The sequence below is a fragment of the Pleurodeles waltl genome, chromosome 5, assembly GCF_031143425.1.
Source record: "Pleurodeles waltl isolate 20211129_DDA chromosome 5, aPleWal1.hap1.20221129, whole genome shotgun sequence".
Lineage (NCBI taxonomy): Eukaryota > Metazoa > Chordata > Amphibia > Caudata > Salamandridae > Pleurodeles > Pleurodeles waltl.
Genome location: NC_090444.1, coordinates 920,831,966 through 920,857,259, shown reverse-complemented (window position 1 = coordinate 920,857,259; position 25,294 = coordinate 920,831,966). Strand labels below are relative to the sequence as shown.

Sequence of the window (25,294 nt, the reverse complement as noted above, 5' to 3'; positions counted from 1 at the left end):
AACGCATGCATAACTTCGCAGTTTCCCCCATCCCACATACACACACAGTTGGACAGACCAAAGAAAACCTGAAAGAAGGGGCTGCAAGGAGCCTATGGTCGCTGCGGGTGTAAAACCGTATGTGAGGACCTCTGGGATTGTCGAAAGCAGCCCACAGGGCCACATACAATGAACTCACCCGAACCAGCTGCTGCTGCTCCAGTACATGCCGATGGGGCACACTCTGGATGCTCCAGTCCTCCAAGCGAGAATACAACTGAATTTGTGCCTACACAATGGCGGGCAAACTCAGCTGCCTTTCCTAGCAGATTTTGAATGACAAATACACTCAGGGGAGAAACAGGGCATCTTTCAGCAATGGGAAGAAAGCTGACTCAATTTATTCACCACCACAGAGAGCTCAGAGTGTCCAAGCTTTAGCGGGTTGGAGTTCCCAAGCAAGTTCTCCCACTGCTTGCATTGGGGTTTGGAACTGCTGTACACCTTCCCTCTACTGACTCAGAGTACTTAAAAAATAAATCCAGAATGACCGGGCCCAAGTCATCCTCGTGACCCTAGACTGGGTGAGGATCGGGAGGTACCCGGAACTTCTGCCCATGAGCACGTCTTTCAATTTGGCTGCCCCTTTGGGAGTAATATCTGCCTCAACAGTAGGAACAAGTTTTGCACCCAAGCCTGCACGGCCTACACTTTCACGTGTGGAGATTGAACACCAACAGTTAATTGTTTTCGATCTTCCTCCTCAAGTGGTTGGTGTCATCCTGGAAGACAGGCTTCCTCCCACCTAAACTATGTGTGGGGCACGTGTAGAAGTTTATTGTGTTGTGTTCCTCTTGTGACCAACAACCCTTACAAGCCGAGCTATCCAATAGCCTAATTTTTTTAATCTTTCTGTAGCCCAGCAAGATTTTCCTGTAGTAACGGGTAAATGTTATCTTTCGGTCATTTCATCCTTCTTAAGTTTTCCAGATCACCCATCCCTGTTCAAACCACTAGTTGTGATGCATTTCTTTACGGGGCTGTTCCAAATGTTCCCCTCAATACCTTTTGTTATGCTGCAGTGGTCCTTCATTTAAAAGTAATTCACCTATTATGTTTTGGTGGGATTTTCCGGAGCAAAAAAAAAAGGAACGTAGTGCAAACGAGAACCTTTCCAAATGGATTATTTTATACTTTAAGATATGTTATGGGCTACCCCAAAACAGCCTCCCAAAGGCTTGCAGGTTCATTTTACCAGAGCAAAGGCTGCTAAAACTGCGCTGGCATAATTTGTGCCAGATCTGGACAGCTGCGACATGGGCATATCTCCACACGAAGCCCTACTGCCTGCATTCCCCAGTCCGGCATAGTGGGTTCTTTGCCCAATCTGTCCTGTAGGCGTACCTGGGCTCAGCCGTTCCACAGACAAACAACCTGGGAAGGTACTGCTCAGGTATCTATTCACAAGGTGAGGAATCTGCTGTTAGAACTTTCTATCAGAACAACAGATTACTTGCTTTCAGTAACTCCTTTTCTGGTAGATTGTCTAACCACAGATTCCTCACTGACCCACCCTCCCCATGTTCAGTGGAATGGACATATACAGTCATTTATAAGATACCACTCTAGGGATTCACAAACGGCAAATTCTGATTTCTCAAGAATCTTCGTCAAACGGCATGGGCAGAGATCAGAACGAAACTGACGTCAGCGCAAAAAGGTTGTGCAAATATCGTGGCCTTGACATCTCATCTCAGGAGGGATTGATCCGATGCAGAGCCACACAACACCTCCTACTGATGCACTAGAGAATTATTATTGAAAAGTCCTTCAGAATCCAGTCTGGGGATATACACAAGTTGAGGAATCTGCGGTTTGATCGTGTCTACCAGAGAAGGAGTTACCAAAGGTAAGTAAGCCATTCATTATTCAAAAGAAAAAGTAGATACCTTCAGGACAAAGTATGTCAGGCTTATTGCGGAACAAGTTCAAATAGAATGGAATATCTGAAGGAGTGTTATGGAAATGGTGCAAGGTGTGCATTTCTGATTAGGATTAACTAAAGACATATTCGAAACTCCATTAGTTTTAACCTAAGAACGACATGTCCTTTTGTTTTATAAATTGTTGCTCAAGCCCTATTCATTTTTGGCCCCGGTCACTTGCAATTAGTATCTATTTTTGGTGCTAGTCTCAAGAAACCTTACTGTGCACACCTTGCTTTGATTACTCAACAACCTATCATGCTTTTTAGTAAAAGTTATTTTCCTGCAAAACATTTAGAGTGCTTTTTATTATTTTTTCAGATTTGCCACTGCTTTCAGAAAGTGTGGACATCATTATTTCTGACATGCCTTTTGGTAAAAAGTTCATAAGCATAAAAGATGATTTTCCAGGCATTTTACTCGAAATGGAAAGGTAGGTCTCTGAAGTTTCACATTTCATGATTTTTTGATGTTTGTTATGAATCTGATTTGATATGCAAAACTGTAGCATGTAGAGTGGCAAACACAATTGCCTCAAGGACACTATGGCAAAGACGTAGAAATTTACGGCAGATGGTAGAACTCTGGTAAATACGATATTGGCCAGGGTTGAATTATATCTGACTTTCAAAATGGTTGTGGTTTTTCATCTTTCATTATGTACTTATGTATAAAAAAGCATGTCTCCATAAAAAGTGTTTAACATCACAAACACTGTCTCTATTCTTAATAGTGAACATTGAAAATTAGAAAATACCATTATGGGCAGTAACTTGCCACTTGAAGATTCTCACCTTTTCAGTTTTTATTTTTATTTTTCACCCCAGTCTACATAATACCACTTTGTAGTGCTTAAGAATAAGAGTAATGACTGCATTGTTTGTGCATTGCTCCTTAGTTTAGCTTAGCACATCCTGGCCAGGGATTAGGAGTTATGTTACAGAATGTTAGTAGTTTTGTTGCTAGACACAAAGTGCGTTTGGTGATCTGCGTATGCACAATAACAGGGCACCGACAACCGGTGAGTATCAGCACGCACAAACTGCACACCCTCTACTCACTGTAGAAAATAAACATAAAAAGAGGCCATCTTGTACTCATGACTACAAAAACTAAAACAAGAGCAATCAACCATAAACACATTGGCAGGCAAGAGTTGGTACTCGTACATTGACAATTAGAAGCATGTTTAATTTTAGAAAGTGGTGCTGACAGGCATTTGTAGAAACTTTTAAAACAAACAAAACTGCACACTGGATCAAAATGTAACTATGGACATACAGAGAAGGAAGGAATGGTGAGAAAAATATATACAGGCACAATGGTTTAAATTAAAGAGGAACAAAGAAAAACATTTATTTGCTTTAGTTAGAATATCACACTGCTCCTTGTCACAGGACGAGATTGCAAACAATTAAAAAAACTATATGGACAAGTGAGTAATCCACCAAGTAAATTGAAATATGCAGTCTATCAGTTCACCACCACCATTTATGGAAAGCCCTGGGGAACCACACTTTCCTTTGAGACAGTGGTATGGTATGATGCTTTCAAAACTTGTTTGGGAGCAATTTGGCAGCATGATTTAGATCCAAACGAAAAAAAATATCTTCTCCTTAATTCTATTGGGTTTGAAGGAAGAGTATATTTAAAGATCTACCTGATATTCAAAATTTGGAAGAAGAAGAACTGGACGAATCTGAACTGGCTGTAAAGAACGTGAGCAATAGCTTTGATGCTCCACCCAGCTTAGTTGTTGCTAGGCACAAGTTTTTTTTTTTTTTTAAAGAGATCAGAGAACTGGTGAAGATGTGGATACTTACATTTCTACTCCCAGAATATTGGCGGCTGAGTGTCAGTTCGGAACTTTGGGTGATCAACTGATTCGAGACCAGTTTATTTGTCAATGTCAAGATAAATCTGTCAAACAGACGCTAATTAGACAATCCAACATTGACAGAGACTGTTAGGATTGCAAAAAGCATTGAATCCTCCATAAAATCGACAAATGACCTTGAAAAGACAGTAGAGAGTAGTCAGTGTAGTTAGTGGCAAAGATGGGAAAAGAAAAACGAACAAGATATCTGTACAAAATCTCTCACAGAGTTCTATGAACAATAAGTATTGTAACCCAAGTGCATTCTTTAAACAAAAGAATGTGTGTTTTAGGTGTGGTAATATTTTACATCAAAAAGGGGTGAAATCTTGCCCAGCCTTAAATGTTCAATGTAGAAGTTGCAGCAAATGCAGTCACTTTGCCTAAGTGTGCCAAAGTGGGAAACCCATGAGCAATAATGTAACATCGGTGGTTGAAGAGAGTGATGGCTTGGTCGAGAGTCTGATTGATGAGGTGCAAGACATGGTGCTGGTGGTTGATGAAGGCACAGTAAAAAGTGGGGATCCTGAACATTTGTGTGGATCCTTATGTATTTGTACAAGTGGGTGACAAACTATTACGCCTGTTAGTGGACTTGCGTGCTAGGATCACTTTGATCAAACAAACGTTATTTCATCGAAATTGGGATAGACATACTCTTCCTCCACCTGGCAGAGCTCCTTTCTTCTATGAAGGGAGAAGGAGTGAACTTCAAGGATTTTTCGAAGAGATTTTGAAATTCTGTGGGAGACGCATATATGGAAAATTCTATGAAGCGGTAAAAGGCCTAAACATTTTAGGTTTTCTTCACCAAGGTTTCTTCAGGATGATTTTACAGCCAGGCACTAGTGATCAAGTAGCTATGATTAGAGACTGGTGAAATTGAAGAACTGTTAAACACGTTCCCTAAAGTGTTCTCTGGTGAACGAGGCAAAATACAGGGGTTCATACATAAAATCAAAGAAAAAGTATACACTAAGAGGAGTTCCATTTAGTTTTAGGGATGATTTGGAGAAGGAACTTGAGAATTTGGGTATCAAAGGTGTCATTGAGCCTATAGAGTCTTTGATATGGCTCACAACTTTGGTTGTGGCGAAGAAAACAAAGGTGAGCTGCGAGTGTGTGTAGTTCTAAGGACACTGAATAGAGAGATTTGGGTAGAATCACATCCTTTGCCAAAGATAAGTGAAATATTGTCTACCATAAAAGATGCCAAGATTTTCACCAAATTGAACTTGGCAACTGCATACCATCAGATGGAATTGGCACCAGAATCCAGATATTTGACACCGTTTGTATTGCCATTGGGAACGTTCTAATATTGTTGTATGCTGTTTGGAATGGCATCTGCGGCTTCAGTATTCCAAAAGTGCCAGTTTCTGAAGTCCTCTGTAGAGTACTTAGGTCACGTAATTTCTGCTGATGAAATTCACCCGAAACCGTGATTAATTGATACCATCAAAGAGGCACCCGCACCCAAAGACAAAGCTGGAGTCAAATCATTTTTATGAATGTGTGAATTTTATTCACAATTCATTCCAGACTTTGCAGCAAGTGTTATGCCAATTTCAAATCTGTTGAAAGATAAAACTTGTTTCAAATGGGATTCAGTGTGTGCAAGTGTGTTTGAAGAAATTAAGCTACAACTGTTTAAGGTAAGAGTATTAAAACCTTATGATCAACCTCTCCAGTGCTGTCTGAAGGGTAAATGCCAGTAAAATAGTGGGGTTGGTACTTATACAAACTAAAAGTGGTCTAGAAAACACCATTGGCTTTGTCTCCAGAGCATTAAGAGAACCTGAAACTTACTACTAAGTGATAGAGAAAGAGCTTCTGGCCTATTTGTAGGCGATAGAAAAATTTAGAAGCTATTTGTGGGGCAGACATTTTATATTGAAGACTGATTATAAGCCACTGGTCTCAATTCTTAGTGGGACCAACAACAAAACTTGGACTCCCAGAATTGCTAGGTTTGTGGCTAGACTAATGCAATACGATTTTGACGCTATACCCATTTTGGGAGGCAAAAATGACAGAGCTGACTACTTATCCAGATTCCTGAATATGACAAGTAACAGTAATGATGAAGGTTATGACGATGAGAGTTGCTTGATTGCTGCTGTTGAGTTGGAACAGGTGTGTGTATGTTCAGAAAGAGAATGGAAGGTAAAATTGGAGAATTACAAAGATTTATGTGAAATCATAGAATTTGTCAGAAGGGGTGGCCTCATGAGAAGGCAGTGGTAGACAATCTTCAGACATTTTGCAAAATTTCAGATGAACTTACCATTGAGGACAGTGTGCTCTTTAGAAATTATAAACTTGCTCGACCAGATGAACTGAAGGATACCATTCTAAAGAAAGCTCATGAGGGTCATTTGGGTGCCGCGTTAACCAAAAGAAGAATACAAGATTGTTTTTGGTGGCCACGTATGGACAAGGTAGTAAGCTGTACTATTTGCTCTAATTGTGACAAGTCTCTTAAAACAGTGACACCACCTCTTGACCCTATAGAATGTCCATCGGGTCCATGGAGGAAATTAGGTGTTAATCTCGTTGAGCCATTTCGTTCTCTCAATTTCAATCTAAGTTATGCATATCTTCTGATTGATTATTACTCAAAATGGCCTTATGTGAAATTTGTACAAGAACCAAATTCAAAATCAGTTTTAACATTTCTAAGATATAGATTTATAAATAAGGGTTTTCTAGAAGAGATTATCTCTGATAACGGGGTATATTTTGTCTCTGAGGAATTTGAATTATTTCTGAAAGAAAGTTTTATAAAACACAGTGTTCCCTTTATCAGCCTCAAACGAATGGATAAGTGGAACGTTTTAATCAAGTGTAGGGAGAATGCATAAGATGAACATTAAAAACAGATGTGAGGTGAGTGTGTTGGTTCAAACTATTTTGCAGTTCTACCGACCACACCTCATTACACCACTTGTGTCCCAGTTTAGGGCACTTAAAGAGAGGTAAACAAGTACACAGTTTAGACGGGGTGAATGTCTAAACTTTTGAAACAACCACATGGGAAAGATTATTCCTACACTGTCAGGATTAATGTAAAGAAAAAGCAGATTAAACAAAAAGCTTATTTTGACAAAAAGAGGTGGGCAAAAGAGTCCTCTATATCATTGGGTATCTATCAAGTTGCCAATGTTTGTTAAGAAAGGAAGCCAAAAATTTCAAATCATGTTAAGGTAGAATTGGTATGTGGTAATGTCATAAGGGTAGATGGAAATAAGTGGTTGAACAAGTTCAAGGTGGCAAAACTTAAATTGGAACCCAAAGTGCAACAGGACAGAGAGCAAGCATGGGGTTGTGATTCAGGAAAGAAAGCAATTGCAGATCATAGTGAAACAAGTCATCGGGAAACGCCAATAGTTAAGAGCAATAGAATACGTAAAGTACCGCAGAGATTTAGTGAAAAATATCCTATGGTTACATTTTCGTGTGTCACACCAATTGATTTTGGAACGTGATTTATTTATGCTAGTAAATTTTAATATTCTCCAGGTAGAAATTTATTGAATAGATAGGTCGTGTTTTAGATGTATTTAAAGTGTTATCAAAAGGTTTACCTCTGTTGTTTGTTTTTGTTTGGAAAAAAAAAGAAAACTCAATATAGTACTTAAACATAAAAGTCATGATGGCACGTCTTGGCCAGGAATTAGAAGTTCTTTTACAGAATGTTACTATTTTACAGTTTTGTTGCTAGGCATGCATTAGAATGTTGGTGAAATGTTCATTATTTGGAGAGCTGGCTGGGCGTGTATTAGTCTGAGATCTCTGAGGTAGCATTGAACTTGTTCTTATGAAGAAATAAAACAACATCAACATTCATGTGAATCGTGATATTTACTTACCACTCACTTCCACCTCTTTTTCAGCCTTTCACTCCTGATTATCCTCTTACGAGTGACATCATCCACCATAAGCTGAAATTATTTTCTTCTTTCCATTCTTCCATTATTCCTCCCTGCTTTATCTTTTTTCTATCTTGCATTCCTATATTTCTTCCCCGTTTCTAGTCTTATTCTGAGTTCTTTGACTCAGTCTCTCATTCTTGCTGGTCGTTTATACTTTTTCTCTGTCTTCTCATTTTCAGCTGACTCACGTTAGCAAGATGTGTTCCCTTCTGGCATTCCAGACTGGTGAAACTTGGCTTCAGACGTAATCAATACTATATGATTATTGGTCTACTGATTGCTCTCCCTGTATTTATGTATAAATGTGGTATTTATGCAGCTATAACTCAGCCGAAAGGCAGCTGAGCAGTGGATAGCGAATGAGGCATAAAAGACAAGAGATCGGTTACTGTTGCTCACAAGAGTTACCGCCCTCTAAATACATATAAGGGGATAACCACAGTGAGAATGGATGCTAGGGAAAAAATCGTAGGTAAATGGGATGAATGCTGATAAACAGATCTCCAAAATGGACTGGCATGTAGTTTTGAGAGACTTTAATTGAAAGAGAACAATAATTATATCCTCTCTGAAATGTTGGCCAAAGCCAATCTATTGGAAAAGGTATGTGTGCTTGCGTTTTAACGACAGTCCATCGTTTAGCCAGAAGTAATTTTATTGATGTGACTCATAACCGCTTGGGTGTCCTGAACAAGCTGGTCTCGCCATCAGCCACGGTTGCCGTGTGCCAAGGACAAGACCAGCTCATCCTGTACCCTGCCCACCCCCGACCCTGGGCAGGAATGAAGGGGAATCGCTTCCCCCGTGGGCGTGCCACCCACCTCTTGGCTGAGATGAAGGGAAATTGCTTCCCCTTCCACCTCTGATTTCCCCCCACCCCCCAGTGATGTCTGCGCGCTGACCTCATCAGAGGTCACCCCCATCTTCCAGCACGATCGGAAGAGAAATGTCTGCATTTCTCTTCCGAACAGGGTTTGGGGGCGGGCAGAGAGACAGGAAAAGGAAAGGCTTTTCCTTTCCTTTCATGTCTTTATGCACATTTCTGCAGCCCGATCGTAAAGCGATCTGGCTACAGAAATGCCCACTAGACACCAGGAAGTTTTTTAATTTTTGTTTGTTTTTACTAACAATGTAGGGGAGTGACCCCTTGGGTAAGGGTCGCTCCTCTGGGGAACATTTTTTTTTATTAGTCCTTTTCTGCACCCCCCCTCTTTCAATTAGGCTGATCTGCCCCCATGGGGGGCAGAAACCACCAGGCACCAGGGATTTTTTTTTTGTTTATTTTTTTTTTACAGATGGGTAGCGACCCCTTAGGCAAGAGTCACTCCCCTGGGTAGGAAAATTAATTTTAGGCAATTTATGGCCCCCAGGGGGCAGAAATTACTTAGGCACCAGGGATTTGTGTGTGTGTTTTGATGGGGGGGGGGCAGCCTCTTGGGCAAGGATCGCTTCCTCTGGGGGCACATTACTGTTGGCCATTTCTGCCCCCCTTGGGGGCAGATCGGCCTATTTTTCCACGGCCATCTGCCCCCAAGGGGGGGCAGAAAGCCCACCAGACAACAGGGAAGAATTGATTTAAAAAAAAAAAAAAAGATGGTGGGGGTATGGCCATACCACCACCCCAAATAAATGGGGACAAAGTTGCTCTGCCCACTGGTGGGCAGATAGGGCAATTACCCCCAGTCCACTCCCCAAAGGGGCAGAAAGCCTACTAGATGCCAGGGAATTAAAAAAAAAAGTGGGGTGTTGGCTACCAACCAGTATGGGCATGGTTATGCCCCCACCCCAACTGAAGGGGGTAACAGTCTTTCAGCTCTCCCCCTGCACACCAAAATATCTTGTCCTAATGGCAAGCAAGAAGACATTTGACTATTTGGCTTTACATTTGGACCATGAGAGCTTGTCTAACTCTCAAAATCGTCCCTCTTGGCATGGTGAGGGCTACACTTTTTGGACTTTGGGACACTGCCATGTAGAAAAATATATGAGACCTAGAAACATCTGAAAACTAAACATCTTGGTGAGTCCAGGGTGGTGTGCTTCATATGCACCCGCACCATTTTCTTACCCACAATGCCCTGCAAACCTCCAACTTTGCCTGAAATCACACATTTTTCCCTCATTTTTGTGATGCAATCTGCAGGAATCCACAAAATTCCTACCACCCAGCATTGTTGCATCTATACCGATAAAAATTCTGCCCCACTTGTCAGCCTAAAATTTTTTTTGTTTTCAAACTGCCTGCTTTGGTTCCTCCTCAATTTCGACATGGGTTTGGCACAGTCACAGGCACTTGGCCCACCTACACAAATGAGGAATCATTTTTATTGGGAGAGTGGGGGGAACGTTGGGTGGTAGGAAGAATGTGCCTGTGTTGTGATCCCACACAAAAATGTGGGGAAAATGTTTTTTTTTTTTTTTTTAGCTAAATTTGAGGTTTGCTGAGGATTCTGGGTAAGAAACCACTGGGGGATCCATGCAAGTCACACCTCCTGGGACTTCCTCGGGTGTCTAGTTTTCAGAAATGTCTGGGTTTGTTAGGTTTCCCTAAATGGCTGATGAGCCCAGGACCAAAAACGCAGGTGCCCCGCACCACCCCCCTCGCAAAAACAGGTAGTTTTGTATTTGATAATTTTGATGTGTCCACGTATTGTTTTGGGGCATTTCCTGTTGCGGGCACTAGGCCTACCCACACAAGTGAGGCACCATTTTTTATCGGGAGATGTAGGGAAATGCTGGATAGAAGGAAGTTTGTGGCTCCCCTCATATTCCAGAACTTTGCAGCACTGAAATGTGAGGAAAAAGTGGGTTTTTTTGCCAAATTTTGAGGTGTGCTAAGGATTCCCGGTAGCAGAACCTGGTGAGAGCCACACAAGTCACCCAATTCTGAATTTCCCTAGGTGTCTATTTTTAAAAATGTATAGGTTTGCTAGGTTTTCGTAGGTGCCGGCTGAGCTAGAGGCCAAAATCCACAGCTAGGCACTTTGAAAAAAACAGGTCAGTTTTCTTTGGGAAAATATGATGTCTATGTTATGTTTTTGGGCATTTGGGGCATTTCCTGTCGTGGGCACTAGGCCTACCCACACATGTGACGTACCATTTTTATCGGGAGACTTGAGGGAATGCTGAGTGGAAGGAAATTTGTGGCTCCTCTCAAATTATAGAACTTTCTATCACCGAAATGTGAGGAAAAAGTGTTTTTTGACAAATTTTGAGGTCCGCAAAGGATTCTGGGTAACAGAATCTGGTGAGGGCGCCACAAGTTATCCCATCCTGAGTTCCGCTAGGTGTCTAGTTTTAAAAAATGCACAGGTTTGGTAGGTTTTCCTAGGTGCTGGCTGAGCTAGAGACCAAAATCCCACACCTAGGCACTTTCCAAAAAACACATTAGTTGTCAATGTAAAAGTATGATGTGTCCATATTGCATTGTGGGGCATTTCCTGTCACGGGCAGTAGCCCTACCAGCACAAGTGAGGTACCATTTTTATCGGGAGACTTTGGGGGAATGCTGGGTGGAAGGAAACTTGTGGCTTCTCTCAGATTCAAGAACTTTCTATCACCAAAATGTTAGGAAAACATGTTTTTTTGTGGCCAAATTTTGAGGTTTGCAAAGGATTCTGGGTAACAGAACCTGGTGAGAGCGCCACAAGTTATCCCATCCTGGGTTCCCCTAGGTGTCTAGTTTTAAAAAATGCACAGGTTTAGTAGGTTTCCCTAGGTGCTGGCTGAGCTAGAGGCCAAAATCCACAGCAAGGCACTTTCTAAAAATCATGTCAGATTTCAATGTAAAAATGTGATGTGTCTATGTTGCATTTCCTGTCGCGGGCGATAAGCCTACCCACACAAGTGAGGTACCATTTTTATTGGGAAACTTGAGGGAACACAGAATAAAAGTGTTAATGCCCCTTGTCTTTCTGTACATTTTTTCCTTCCAAACGTAAGACATTGTGTAAAAAAGACCTCTATTTGAGAAATGTCTTGTAATTCACATGCTAGTATGGGGACCCCAGAATTCAGAGATGTGCAAATAACCACTGCTTCTCAACACCTTATCTTGTGCCCATTCTGGAAATGCAAAGGTTTCCTTGATGCCTTGTGAGAAAACAGGGCTGATTGCAGAGGTCCCCTGACTTTTTGTCTCCATTTTTCACTTTTTGCTGGTGTTTTCCTGACTCTGATGGTGCCCAGTGTAAAATCAGTATGCAAATTAGGCACTATTAACCTACCTATATGTCCCTAGTATATAGTAGGGCATATAGGTTTAGGGACCCCAGCATAGGTGCACTGCTGAGGTGGCTAGTGTCATTTTAAAGGCTGGCTGCTTTTAAAATAAAGTTACATGCAAATTCGACTTTGGAACTAACAGTATTTCCAAAGTCTTAAACTACCTTATTTTTACATATAACTCACCCCTAGGGTGTGCCCTATGTGCCCCTAGGGCTGGATGCTATATAACTATAAGGAGGGACCTTATAAAAATAGTTTTATAAGGCCTGCTGAGGTAAAACAGCCAAATCCGTTTTCCCTCATTGTAGTGAATGGCCTCCATGGGCTAGAATTGGGGGACTTTATTTTAATTCATAGGGTCCCCTTAAGTGGCAGATACCTCAAGTTTGGTATCAAATTAGTTGTTATAATAAATCCCACAATTTACAATTGTTGGGTTTAGTATAACTTGTTCAGGTAAAGAGTTTTAAACTGTACCTAAAAAGTTGCCAACTTCAGCCCTGTAGTGCTTTGCTCTGATTGGCCAGCATCTGGCAGCCTGGCCAGGCTTCCTTGATGAGGCATGAAATAGCCTGGGCTAAACACAAAGAAATGTGCCAGGCGGAGGAGATCTTCCCTCAGCAGATGGAAAGGCAGGAAGGGCGAGGGCTGCCAAAGTGGTCTTCGAAGGCAGGAAAGGACATTTGGAGCAACCCGGCACCTCCCTCCCATTCTGCAAACCCAGACAATTAGGTACCCCCCTGATTAGATTAGGAGAGGGCCGGAGAAGGGTGTGTTTAAGATTTTTAGTCACACCAGTGGGTGGGCTCAGCCAGATGTAACCTCCAAAAATCACTTTCAGCCATGATGGATTTTTGAGGAATGTTGCTCCCTGGGATTGATTTTTGCCACACTTCCCAGGAAGTGGTCATCACAGGGGGAAGGACCGTGCACCCGATTGGAGAACCAGGACCCCCTGTTTTTCACCCAGGAGCAAGGATAACAGTGGCTGACCTGCACCTACACCTCAGATCCCTACCAGATTCTAACAAGGAAGAACTACATAACAAGGACTGCCCTGCTGTACTTCTGACCTGCTCCTGGACACTGCACCAGCTGCACACTTGTGTTCCACCACACAAAGGACTTTTCCTGGCTTCAACTGGTTCAAGGAGGGACTCCCTGTTTGCTAACCAGGTGAAAAATTGCTAACCAGAGTCCCCTGCACCAACTCCTGAAGAAACTGACCAGCTAACCACTGTCCAGCGGCCGTTTTAGAATTTGCGCTAGGTGCATTCTGGGAGTTGTAGTCCACACCCTCAAGGAACATCTCAGAGCTTCTGGAACCTTCGGGTCAGCTGTGGACCTCAAAAGAATCTCAAGAGAACATCTGGAAGAAGATCCAGAAGTTTGGAGAACTTTTGGAAAAAAGCTCGATAAAGGGACCGACCCACCGCGGCAACTCTAGCCGGCTTGCCTCAACCGTGACCCGGCTTGACTTGCAGGTTCATCCTGGTGTAGAAAATCTCTGAAAAAGTGACTAAGTCTGTACGTAGAAAGTTGACCAGGACCTCCCAGGCAGTTTATCCGAAGAGGGCTCCAAGGACATCTGATCAAGATTTAGATTTAACCCGGTCAAAGGATTTTCATCTAAAAAAAATGACTTTGGTCAAAAAGGTAAAAATCTCCACCGAGGGCTCCCCCGGCGCGTATCCGAGGAAGAGTTCCAGGTGGTCGGATTGGACTGGCGATTTGGTCCCGCTGAAGAAAATCTTCAAGAAAACGACTAAGCCCGAAGGTAAACTTTTGACCGAGGCCTCCCGCGAGCTGTAGCCGAGCAGGGCTCCATCGCGGTCAGCCTCAAACTTTGATTTTGCCCGGTCGAGGTTTGACCAGATGACCAGATTGGCGCTATTCGTTTCTAAGCGCTAAAAAGCATTAATTCTTTAAAAATTCATATCACCGGTTCCCCTTATCCGAGTTCAATTGTTTTGGTGTCATTTTAAAGATGAAAATATAATCTATTTCTATAAATTGGTGTTGGATTTGTTTTGTGTTTTACATATTCACTGTTTTGTGATTTGTAAATGCTTTACACAATTGTCTCCTAAGTTAAGCCTTGTTGCTCGTTGCCAGGCTTTCAAGGGTTGAGCTGGGTTTAATTTATTGAGACCTAACTGGACCTAAGTGGAGGTTAGTGGCCTATTGCTAAGTGTAGGTACTTACTTGCCCTTACAATAACCCATTTTCCAACATACCTATTTTTCACTCTTTATATTTCACCAAATGAATTGCTGTACACCCGATATACAATTAAAACCCATTGCAAGGTGCAGCTCCTATACAGCCTCTGGGTACCTAGGGTTCTTGATGAACCTACAAGCCCTATATATCCCGCAACCAGAAGAGTCCATCAGACGTTACGGTATATTGCTTTCAAACATCTGCCATAGCTGGAAAAAGTTATAGAAGAAAAGGTAGACAGAATTGGCTCTTTTTCCACCTCAATTTCAATATTTGTTTTTATTTTAGCTGTTACTTTCTGTAGGAAAACCTTGAAGGATCTACACAAATGACCCCTTGCTGAATTCAGAATTATGTCTACTTTTCAGAAATGTTTAGCTGTCCGGGATCCAGCATTGGTTTCACACCCATTTCTGTCCCTAACTGGAAGGAGGCTAAAATCACAAAAAATAGTAAAAATGTGGTATGTCCCAGTAAGATGCCAAAATTGTGTTGAAAAAAGTGGTTTTGTGATTCAAGTCTGCCTGTTCCTGAAAGCTGGGAAGATGGTAATTTTAGCACCGCAAACCCTTTGTTGATGCCATTTTCAGGGGGGAAAAATACAAGCTGTCTTCTGCAGCCCTTTTTTCCCATTTAAAAAAAAAAAAAAAAAAAAAACAAGAAAATAGCTGTATTTTGGCTAATTTCTTGAACTCCTCCAGGGGAACCCACACACTCTGGGTATCTCTAGAACCCCTAGGATGTTGGAAAAAAAGGACACAAATTTGGCGTGGGTAGCTTATGTGGACAAAAAGTTATGAGGGCCTAAGAGCGAACTGCCCCAAATAGCCCAAAAAAAAGGCTCCGCAACTGAGAGGAAAAGGCCTGGCAGCAAAGGGGTTAAATCAAGTATGAAAATGACATTTGGTAACAAGACAATCAAACTGGTGTCCAGGATGTTCACATATTTGCTAGACATATACCATCCATATAAAAGCTACATCAATGTCTTATCTATAGGCAAAAACAGGAAACCATTCTGTTACATTCCATGTTAAAAAATCTTATGAAAAATGTCTGATTTTCCCAGTGTACATCCAAGCTCACGTTATTTTTCTAGTCAAGGTTCAAAATAAAAACTGGTTGGATTTTTCAACCTAGCAAACCATCACTTCAAACGTATTCTTAGTCTGTGGAAGCGTAAATGGAAGGATTGCATTATTACTAATAAGCTGGAAAATCAAAACTAATGTCTTGCATTTTTCAATTTTAAAGAATCATTTTTGAAACAAACTAAACTTGTTATTCAGAAATTAGAACAATAATGCTACAATCTAAGCGTCAGAAATTATACATTACTTTTTTGAATTTGCAACATTTCAAAACACAGTAAAAAGGTTTGCATGTGTTATTTTTTCTTTATAAAGTTTCTTATGATGCTTGGCTCTTTCCCGAGTAGAATAACCTAGTTCATTGGATTAGAGGGCAAACAATTTATGATAGATGATAACAGTCTCCAGTCCCTAAAGGAATTTGTGGCAAGACATGCACAATTAGTGCTTTTGTTGACATGCAGACATACAGGGAGTGCAGAATTATTAGGCAAATGAGTATTTTGACCACATCATCCTCTTTATGCATGTTGTCTTACTCCAAGCTGCCCATGAACTGAGAAAAGTCAAGCGTGCAGCTGCCACGATGCCACTTGCCACCAGTTTGGCCATATTTCAGAGCTGCAACATCACTGGAGTGCCCAAAAGCACAAGGTGTGCAATACTCAGAGACATGGCCAAGGTAAGAAAGGCTGAAAGACGACCACCACTGAACAAGACACAGAAGCTGAAACGTCAAGACTGGGCCAAGAAATATCTCAAGACTGATTTTTCTAAGGTTTTATGGACTGATGAAATGAGAGTGAGTCTTGATGGGCCAGATGGATGGGCCCGTGGCTGGATTGGTAAAGGGCAGAGAGCTCCAGTCGGACTCAGACGCCAGCAAGGTGGAGGTGGAGTACTGGTTTGGGCTGGTATCATCAAAGATGAGCTTGTGGGGCCTTTTCGGGTTGAGGATGGAGTCAAGCTCAACTCCCAGTCCTACTGCCAGTTCCTGGAAGACACCTTCTTCAAGCAGTGGTACAGGAAGAAGTCTGCATCCTTCAAGAAAAACATGATTTTCATGCAGGACAATGCTCCATCACACGCGTCCAAGTACTCCACAGCGTGGCTGGCAAGAAAGGGTATAAAAGAAGGAAATCTAATGACATGGCCTCCTTGTTCACCTGATCTGAACCCCATTGAGAACCTGTGGTCCATCATCAAATGTGAGATTTACAAGGAGGGAAAACAGTACACCTCTCTGAACAGTGTCTGGGAGGCTGTGGTTGCTGCTGCACGCAATGTTGATGGTGAACAGATCAAAACACTGACAGAATCCATGGATGGCAGGCTTTTGAGTGTCCTTGCAAAGAAAGGTGGCTATATTGGTCACTGATTTGTTTTTGTTTTGTTTTTGAATGTCAGAAATGTATATTTGTGAATGTTGAGATGTTATATTGGTTTCACTGGTAATAATAAATAATTGAAATGGGTATATATTTTTTTTTGTTAAGTTGCCTAATAATGATGCACAGTAATAGTCACCTGCACACACAGATATCCCCCTAACATAGCTAAAACTAAAAACAAACTAAAAACTACTTCCAAAAATATTCAGCTTTGATATTAATGAGTTTTTTGGGTTCATTGAGAACATGGTTGTTGTTCAATAATAAAATTAATCCTCAAAAATACAACTTGCCTAATAATTCTGCACTCCCTGTACATGGGAATCAACACTTAGATACTGAAGGTTTAAATGCAGTACGTAACTGTTTTGCAGCCATTAAACGGAGTGAATTAGTTCTGGTTGGTTCATGTGAAAAAGTGATGGGGCCATTCTTGAGCACTATTATCTCCTGGATCTATAGTTTATTGTGGAATGCTTCAAACAGTCCATGCGCCAAACAGTGCCTACTCTGAACTGAATTTCGAGGCAGATTTAATGGTCTTTTGGAATAAAGCCAATGTATTCATTTAGCAAATGACACACTTCAGAAAATGTAATGGCTCTGTTTCATTAGAGTCTAACAGTGTGACTTAATGTTGAGTTAGTAAATAATCCAATTATGTGTGCAAACAAGCCTAACTGAAAAAGTAACTCTTAGCTCCCCCCTGCACCAAATAATAGTTTCTTTAGGTTAGTAGATTTCTGTAACTACAGATACAGCCTGTAAATAACAAATTAAGGTTAGCCAATAGTTATCTTTACTAATATCACAGGGGGCCCTCTCGCACAGGTCATTTGAAACTGTTTTGGCCCTAACCGGTCTGGCTTCTTTGATCCCAGGCCCTAGATCTTTCTTGTGAAAGCCAATCCTTACTCAGTAAATACATCCTTGACAGCGAAACAGAAACTAAGGGAACACTCAAAAGCCATTACAAATATATTTGTGGTACTCTCATTTGCATGGAGAATGAAAACGTTCCAGGATTCCTTAGCCCAGATTTAACTGCATAGGAATACATTTACAGATGACTAATTTCCCAAAATGCCAGACCATAAGTTTTGCAGTAATCTGAAAATCAAAAAGATGCAGCTGTTGTATGCAAAAGCCCATTTTTATCACCATGTGCAAATGCCTAAAATGGGAAATATATCGATCAAAATTGGTGGTGTCAAAAATCAGGGAGCCCTGCATGTGAGAAGGTGCCCCTCTTTGCATGGTGAGCCTCATTTTATTTACAGTAATACTGCTAGGGTTTTGTCTCTGTGCACTAGGACAGTGCTGTCCAGGCCACAGTGCATGTGGTCTGACCACTAAAATATGGTTACATTGGCTAACTCCAAAGTGACATATTTAATTGTTTTATGAGGTCATACTAAATGGTCCAGAAAATACACCTTTGACATAGAAGGTTAAGTGTCACCAGTGGACGCAGCTTTTATTGTACCATCCACTAGTGTGACATGAAAACATCGCTTCAGGCCTATCAGCATATCCTGACTCCTGCAGTTTAAACCTGCAGCCGGATCTGTTGAATAACTATTTTGACAGGGCATAAACTTTTTTTCTTAATATTACATCACCCCTTTATATCGGCCCTGCTGCCCACAGTGTAGGGTGCGTAATATTTAGAAATGGGGCATGTAGAAATGTGATGCTAACATGTCCCCGGAGTAACAAGCCTACAAAAGCTATTTTCAATGCAGAATTCTTTGCCTGTCTTATAGAGAAAAAAGGAGTGCAAATTAAAACATGAATTCTGCTTATTGCATTTGGGACCAGAAGCAAAAATAGTTTCAATGATGAAGTTGGATTTTTAATGGATATCTAGAAAAGTAGCTTTTACAAAGTTACCTTTTCCCAACGTGAACTACCTGCAGGCTATTTTGCATCAGCTCTCCAACAGCTGTCAGACAAGTACTTGAACATTAATGAGGTATGAAAAGTTCTCCCAGAGCTAAGACAAAGGCTTTGACAATGGCCTGGAAGTGGGGAGTCTTCTCCTGGCAGGATGACCAGTTGGGGTAGGTCCAGAAACTTAATTAACTTCAAAGGGACCTGCCCTATCCCCAGCAAATGTCAGGTGACACCTCGAAAGTCCCAGCCCTTGTAACCATGTTTAGGCTGGCGCCAACCCAATGGAGGTGGGGAACGCTGTACTCAGAACTAGTTTTGAGTAACCAAAGAGGATGAGACAGTTCATTACCCTGGCTACACCTCTGGGTGGGCACACAAACTCTGCACAAAAGGAGATGGACTTCCCCGTCTTGGATTTTAGGAATAATGTACACTGTGGGATTGTTTGTCAAAGGCCAAACAGATGCAAAATGGGTAGAGTTGGTTGACCCTGGGAGATTTTACCCCATTGGTTAGGGAGGAGCCTGGAGTCACCCCCATCCAGTAGTTGTTGCCCGGCATAAATATGGCACCCACAATCACCATTTTGAGAACACTCTGGGCTGTGTGAGCGTTATAAATGAGTCTATTGAAGAAGAGATTGCTCATTGTTGTAGGTATGTTGGTGCTTTATATCATTCACTCATGCTAGCCAAGTTCCAGACAGTCCCTACCAGAAAGTTATGTCATGTAAAGTCATTTGGAGCAAAAGAAATATAATTGGTCTACACCGAAAGGCCCTCTGCATTCCCATGTTATACCTCCATATCCGTCTTTGGTCAGCTGTGTACCAAACACACTTATGTATTTCAAATAATTATGAAGATGTTTGGATATCTGCGAAAGCAGAACCCTTACTTCATCCCACATAGAATCTTCACTTCGTCTCCTATAGTTACTTCCACCCATAAGTAACCTTCATTATAGACAGTCTCAATCGGCATCCAGAATTGCAGCACTCTACTAGCTAGTATCATCAGGACTGCCAGGTACTGTAGTCCTGTATACAATGGCAAGACCTTTTCCAAGGCTTTGAATGTTGATTCAGAGTAATAAGAGTCCTTCTTATTGCATTCCGATAACCAGTGGTGTGGATTACATGCAGATTAATTAGCGTTTGCTGTGTTTGCTGGATCTGGAAGTGTAGGTGTTCATAGGTTGGCTGGATCTGTGACTCTTTAGTGGTTGCCAGGCGGAGGGTGCACTTGTAGACTATGCTGATGCCTCTTCCTGGATGGTTGGCTCTGTCCATGTGGATGATTTTGTAGGTGATCCACGTCTCCATGAGGAAGGCGACGTCTGGGGCGGTCGAGTCAAGGAGGTCCCAGACTTCTACTGCATGCTTGACGAGGGAGCGTGTGTTGAGGAGTATGCACTTGAGGTGGTTGTCCGTGCTTGGTTCGGGATTGTGTAGTGGTTGTGGAGGATGCGGGCGCATGCACTGCACAAGTAATGTCCATGAGTATTCCTCGGGTCGGCTAGGTGACATGCTGAGGATCTTCCCGGGTTGATGGTGCATAATGTGTTGGAGTTGAACCGGCGGATTGAGTGAAAACAAGGGCCCATGGTGCCGGGTGTGGTCCAGGCGCGGATGGGTCGCCTTTGATGTGCTCGCTGCGCGCAGCCGGGCAGCTGCCACCCTTAAGAAGGGGGAGGCAGGTGGGAGGGTCTGGACAGCTGACAGGAGGGAGGGCGGGAAAAACGCATTGCAGGCGGGGCTAGGGCCACAGGGGTAGCAGAGGCGGGGAGGGTAGCGTGAGAAGGGGAGAGGTGCAAAAAAGTGAAAAGCGGTACAAAAACCTCAAACAATGAGAGAAAACCAGAGAAAGCTGAAGGCAGAAAATAGAAAAAGAAAAGAGAGAAAAACTAAGAAAGCAGACCGATGCAGATGGCCACTAGGCCACCAGGGATGAGGTGCAGGTGGGTGCCTTCAGGTGGAGGCAGGCCTCAATTTCAGAGCCGGCAGGCTCTTGAGAGGCTTGGTCACAGCAGGTGGAGTTATGAGGGAGGGAGCGGCAAACGCTGACCAGAAAGGTCAGTGGAGTCGCCCCTCGCATCGCAGCGGCCACCCTTATGAAGGGGAGGTAGGTGGGATGCTCTGGACAGCTGGGAAGCTGGAGGGTGGGAAAAGCGCTTTGTGGCTGGGATGGGGCAGCAACGGCTGGGAGGGTAGCGCGGAAAGGGGAGAGGTGCGAAAAGCAGTAGAAAAACTACAAAGAAAGAGAGAAAACCAGAGAAAGCTGAAAGCAGAAAATAAAAAAAGAAAAGAGAGGAAAAACAGATAAATCTGTAAGACAGAAAGCAAACCGAAGCAGATGAGGGGCAGGCGGGTTCCTGCAGGTGGAGGCCGGCCTCGATCTCTGAGCCGGCACGCTCTTGAGAGGCTCAGTCACAGCAGGTGGAGCTATGAGGGAGGCAGCTGCAAACACTGACCAGATGGGTTCTTGGTTCCCCCTTTTTTTGTTGTCTCCCTGGTCATAGGTGCTGTGCTGAGCCCTGTGCCGAGCCCTGTGCCTGGGGTTGGGGATCTGTTCGTACTTGTCTCCCCCAGTATATGGGTTGGCTGGGCCCCCCTAGTTACTAGATTTTTTTAGGCAACAATGCTGTGCGCATTGGGAATGATTTACATTCGATACATGCCATCCTGTGCGGCAGTCCCAGGTTGGGCTTATCTGTTCATCTGGTATCAAACTTGTGGTGCGTTTCCCAGCATGTCTGCTTTGCCTAGACACTATTGCCCTCTATTTTCGATCTGGTGGCCACTTTTGGCAGGTTGAGCTTTTTGACACTGGGTGTGCGTGTGGTGCCCTAGGGCTCTGTTTTCCTCCGAATTTAGTTTTTAGTTATTTTTTTTTTTTACACTGTGCTTTTGTCGGTTCATGTGTGCGGTGCCTGATGGCTTGGTTATCTGCTCCTGAGGATTGGCACTTCCTGTTGCTGCACCTGCTCTGCTGGGGCTTCATACTTTTTGGCACCACCTTGTGGCAGAAGGTCTACTTTGGTTTTAGCCTTTCCTGCTGCACTGGGGGTGGTGGTGGGCTCGTGTCCTGATTTTTTTTTTCCATATTGGTTTGGTGTTGGACAACACCCCCATGAGTTCTTGTTGTTTTCCTTTGTATTACATTAAACAAAAATTATTAAATAAAAAACCCACAACACCCAAAAGGAAATTGACATTTTTATACAAATTGTAAATGTATGTGCCTGTTTCAGGGTTTTCTAATGCTGTGGAGGCATCTGTTATTTCAGCCAGGGTGATACCCTGAAACAGGTCCCAGGATGCTTGTTTCCGTGCCTGGGACGGCCTGGCCTGAAAGTTCGGGCTCGACTGTTCCCATGGGGACCTGGGTCAAGACTGATTTGCATGTGGCTGGGTCCAAAATGAGGTGGCATGTTGAGCAAAAGATCGATGGATCTGTGACTGGGGGGTGAGTGTTTGAAATGTTTCAGCACTTTGTCCATCATCCTTTTGTGTTGCTGAGGCTATGCCCAGGTCTTAATTCCTTCAGAAGCCAGGTTGTTTGGCCCTTTCCAGGTATCTGGGTGACAATCTTAATATCCCTCTGGAGGATGACGTTGCAGGTCCTAGTTCAGGTCTTTTTCATCAGATTCATTCTTGCCCTTTATGGGAGTGTCTTGTTTGGGGATGATGTAGAGGCTATGGTCCACAAGATAAATTCAAGAATCAGAAGTATGCCCAGCTTTTTAGTTTTCATTAAATAGCTCACTCCTCCTGGAAAGTCCCACATAAAAGGCGCTCTTGGGATGTTACACGACGTTTTTCAGGGCAAGCAGTCTTCCTCCTTCCTGTTCGCCTGTTCTCTAAACCTCAGCCTTCAAGTGCACCCAAAGGAGGGAAGCGTTCTTGACTATTCTGGCCTCCCGGTGGGAGGTAATCTTTCCTTTTTCCTTCCAACTTTGCAAAAACATGTTTCAAATTCCTAGCTGTTGCAGATCATATTGGAAGGTTACGCCCCTGATTTCTACAGATATCCTCCCCAGTCAGGCCCAGTGGAGTCTCTCTTGACGTCCTCAGACCTTCCAGTTCTTTCTCAGAAGATTGCAGCCCTCGTCCAAAAATGTGATGTAATGTGCCAGTTCCACCACATCTGCAGGGAACGAGAAGGGTTTCTACTCTCCAGTCTTCCTGGGCCCGAAGCCTGCAGGGAAGTTCACTCATTTTCAATCTGAAGCGTCTGAATGTCTTCTGAAGAAGCCATATTTGAAGATGGACACTCTAGAATGTATCATCTCTCTCATCCACTCAGGTGAATGGCTATCCTCCTCTGACTTGAGGGATGCCTATCTACACATTCCCATTTATCAGTATCATCAATGGTTGCTTCGCATTTGTGAGGGTTGCATCCACTGGCACTTCAGGGCCCTTCCCTTCAGTCTTGCATCCTCTCCCAGGGTGTTTACCAAGGTCATGGCTCCACTGGTGACTTATCTTCATGGTCTGGGGGTGATGATTCATCCCTACTTGGATGACTGGCTTCTACATAATTTGGTGTTGTCTGTTCTGCAGTCCCAGATTGTGCTTGTGTGTCAGACCCTGGAAGATTTTGGCCTTTTTGTGAATTGTGAGAAGTCTAATCTTACCCGCGCCCAGGTTCTGCAGTACATCGGGACACGTTTCCAGATGGCTATGGGGTTAATCAGTCTTCCTCCAGATAGGGCGCAGGTGTTGTGGGATCTTTTGCTGTCCCTGGGCCAAGGTAATGTGGCAACCGCTTGGGACGGGTTGCGGCTTCAGGGTCACATGGTATGTATTTAGGATTGCTCTTTGCTGATTCTTGCTACTTTCTGGTGTTGCCACTTATTTATCTTCCTTTTTTCTTTCAGGCAGCCTGCATGTTTGTCGTCCTTGGGTGCGGCTTCATCTGGGACCTATCTACCTTAGCATTGGAACCTGGGCATTCATCTGCTGGAACTCCTGGTTCCAATTTCTCCAAACATCTGGCATTTGATGCAGGTCTTGAGAATTTGGCCCAAGTGGTCCCTCTTGCCCTCCCACCTCCCCCAGGTTATAGCCACTAATGCCAACAGGTTGGGGTGGGGGGCAACTTTGGAAGATCTCTCAATTCAGAGGCAGTGGTCTCCTCAGGAGAGCAGGCTCTCTTCAAACTGGAGGGAGTTGAAGTTGATTTCTTTAGCTCTGCTCCATTTTTCTCCTTTGATCTCCTGTCAGGTATTTCTGATAAGGAAGGACTACTGTATCCAAGTCCTACATCAAAAAGCAGTCAGATACAATGTCTCAGTCTCTGGCCTCCCTGGCCTTTCAGGTGGTAAGGTGAGCAGAGTCTCATCATCTATCCCTGTCTGCCACATATATTCGGGGGAAGGGCAACGTCCAAGCTGATAGGCTTAGCCGAGTTTTTCTTCCTTCCCTGAAATTCTGTTTGGCTCCTTGTATTTTTTCCCAGCTGTGCAAGCGTTTTGGCACTCCACAGGTCGAACTGTTTGCCTCAGCAGAGAATTCCCTGCTTCCCAGGTTTTTTTCCCAGGTCCCCAGAACCAAGTTGTTGGGGGGTTGATGCTCTAACTTGGCCCTTCTCTCCCCCCCACCCTTTTCTTCTGAATGCCTTTCCTCTGTTTCCTCTTATTACTAAACTTTTGGCCGGTCTTTGGCAGGAGGAGGGGAGGAGGTGTGTCTCATTCTAATCACCCCCTTTTGGCTCAAGATGGGTTGGTTTCCTGTCTTCAGGCTGTTGGCGGCAGCACCAGAATGGATCCTCCCGTTCAGCCCTTGTTCCCTTTGGACTCCCATTCTTCCTCCGGTCACTTGCCAGTGGATGTGTCTGACGGTATGGCTCTTGAAAGGAGGGGTTTGATGTTGCAGGGTCGGTCCTCCCCAGTGGCTATATCTATCCAACACTCGAGGGGATCTTGTCAGGACTTGGGTTCAGTACGCTCTCGCACCATGGCGCGGTCTCAGCAACGAACCCCTTAAAGGTTGCCACGATCTCCCTGATGCGATGCGCGTCTGCCCAGCTCTTCTATGCTGTAGATCGTGCTGTTCGCACTCTCTTTGTGGCAAGTTCCATCTGCCTGGATTCCATATTAAGTGGTGGTTGCATTGCCCCCCAGCCTAGGACTACAATTCCCAGCAGTCCCACATTGCAATCATCTTTGGGTGTGGTTTGGGTGTGGTCAGGCTATTTAAGCCAGCCCCACCCCTGTTCCAGTGCTTGCTATTCTGGAACCTCCTTGGTTAAGAGCTTTCCATCTCTCCCTCCTGTCATCCAGAGAAAGGATTCTCTTTCATCGAGTGGACGGACTCCCACTGGTAAGAGTGTTCCGACGGGGGCTTCCCCTGCCGGCTTTGTGAAATCTTGCTACTTTGTACCCGCTTCTCCTGGATTCTCAGACTAGCGGAGCTCTGGTTGTCATAGCGACTGGATTCTTTCAGTCAGCATATTTCCCTTGGTAACGTGTTTTGCTCAGGGGAAGAGACAATTACCTTTTGGCACAGTTCAGATGAATATTGTCTCTATGTGAATAATAATAATCTTACATGCAAGTTACTGTGATGTTGTTTTCCTAATGTTTGCGTGTTTATTAAGAAGCAGTATTATTGCTGATCGTGCATTGAGAGAGACATTTCTTATCATCGTGTGATGATCATGCTTATCGAAATTGCTGATTGAAA

At 43.4% G+C, this 25,294-nt stretch overlaps 1 protein-coding gene across 1 annotated transcript in view; it reads left to right on the top strand.

Moving 5' to 3' along the window:
- Positions 1-25,294, top strand: part of THUMPD2 (THUMP domain containing 2) — a 163,401-nt gene that overhangs the window by 119,325 nt on the left and 18,782 nt on the right. Inside the window, exon 9 of the mRNA XM_069235050.1 lies at positions 2,286-2,397. Within this exon, the coding sequence (XP_069091151.1) occupies positions 2,286-2,397 (112 nt within the window). The remainder of the gene's footprint in view (positions 1-2,285; positions 2,398-25,294) is intronic.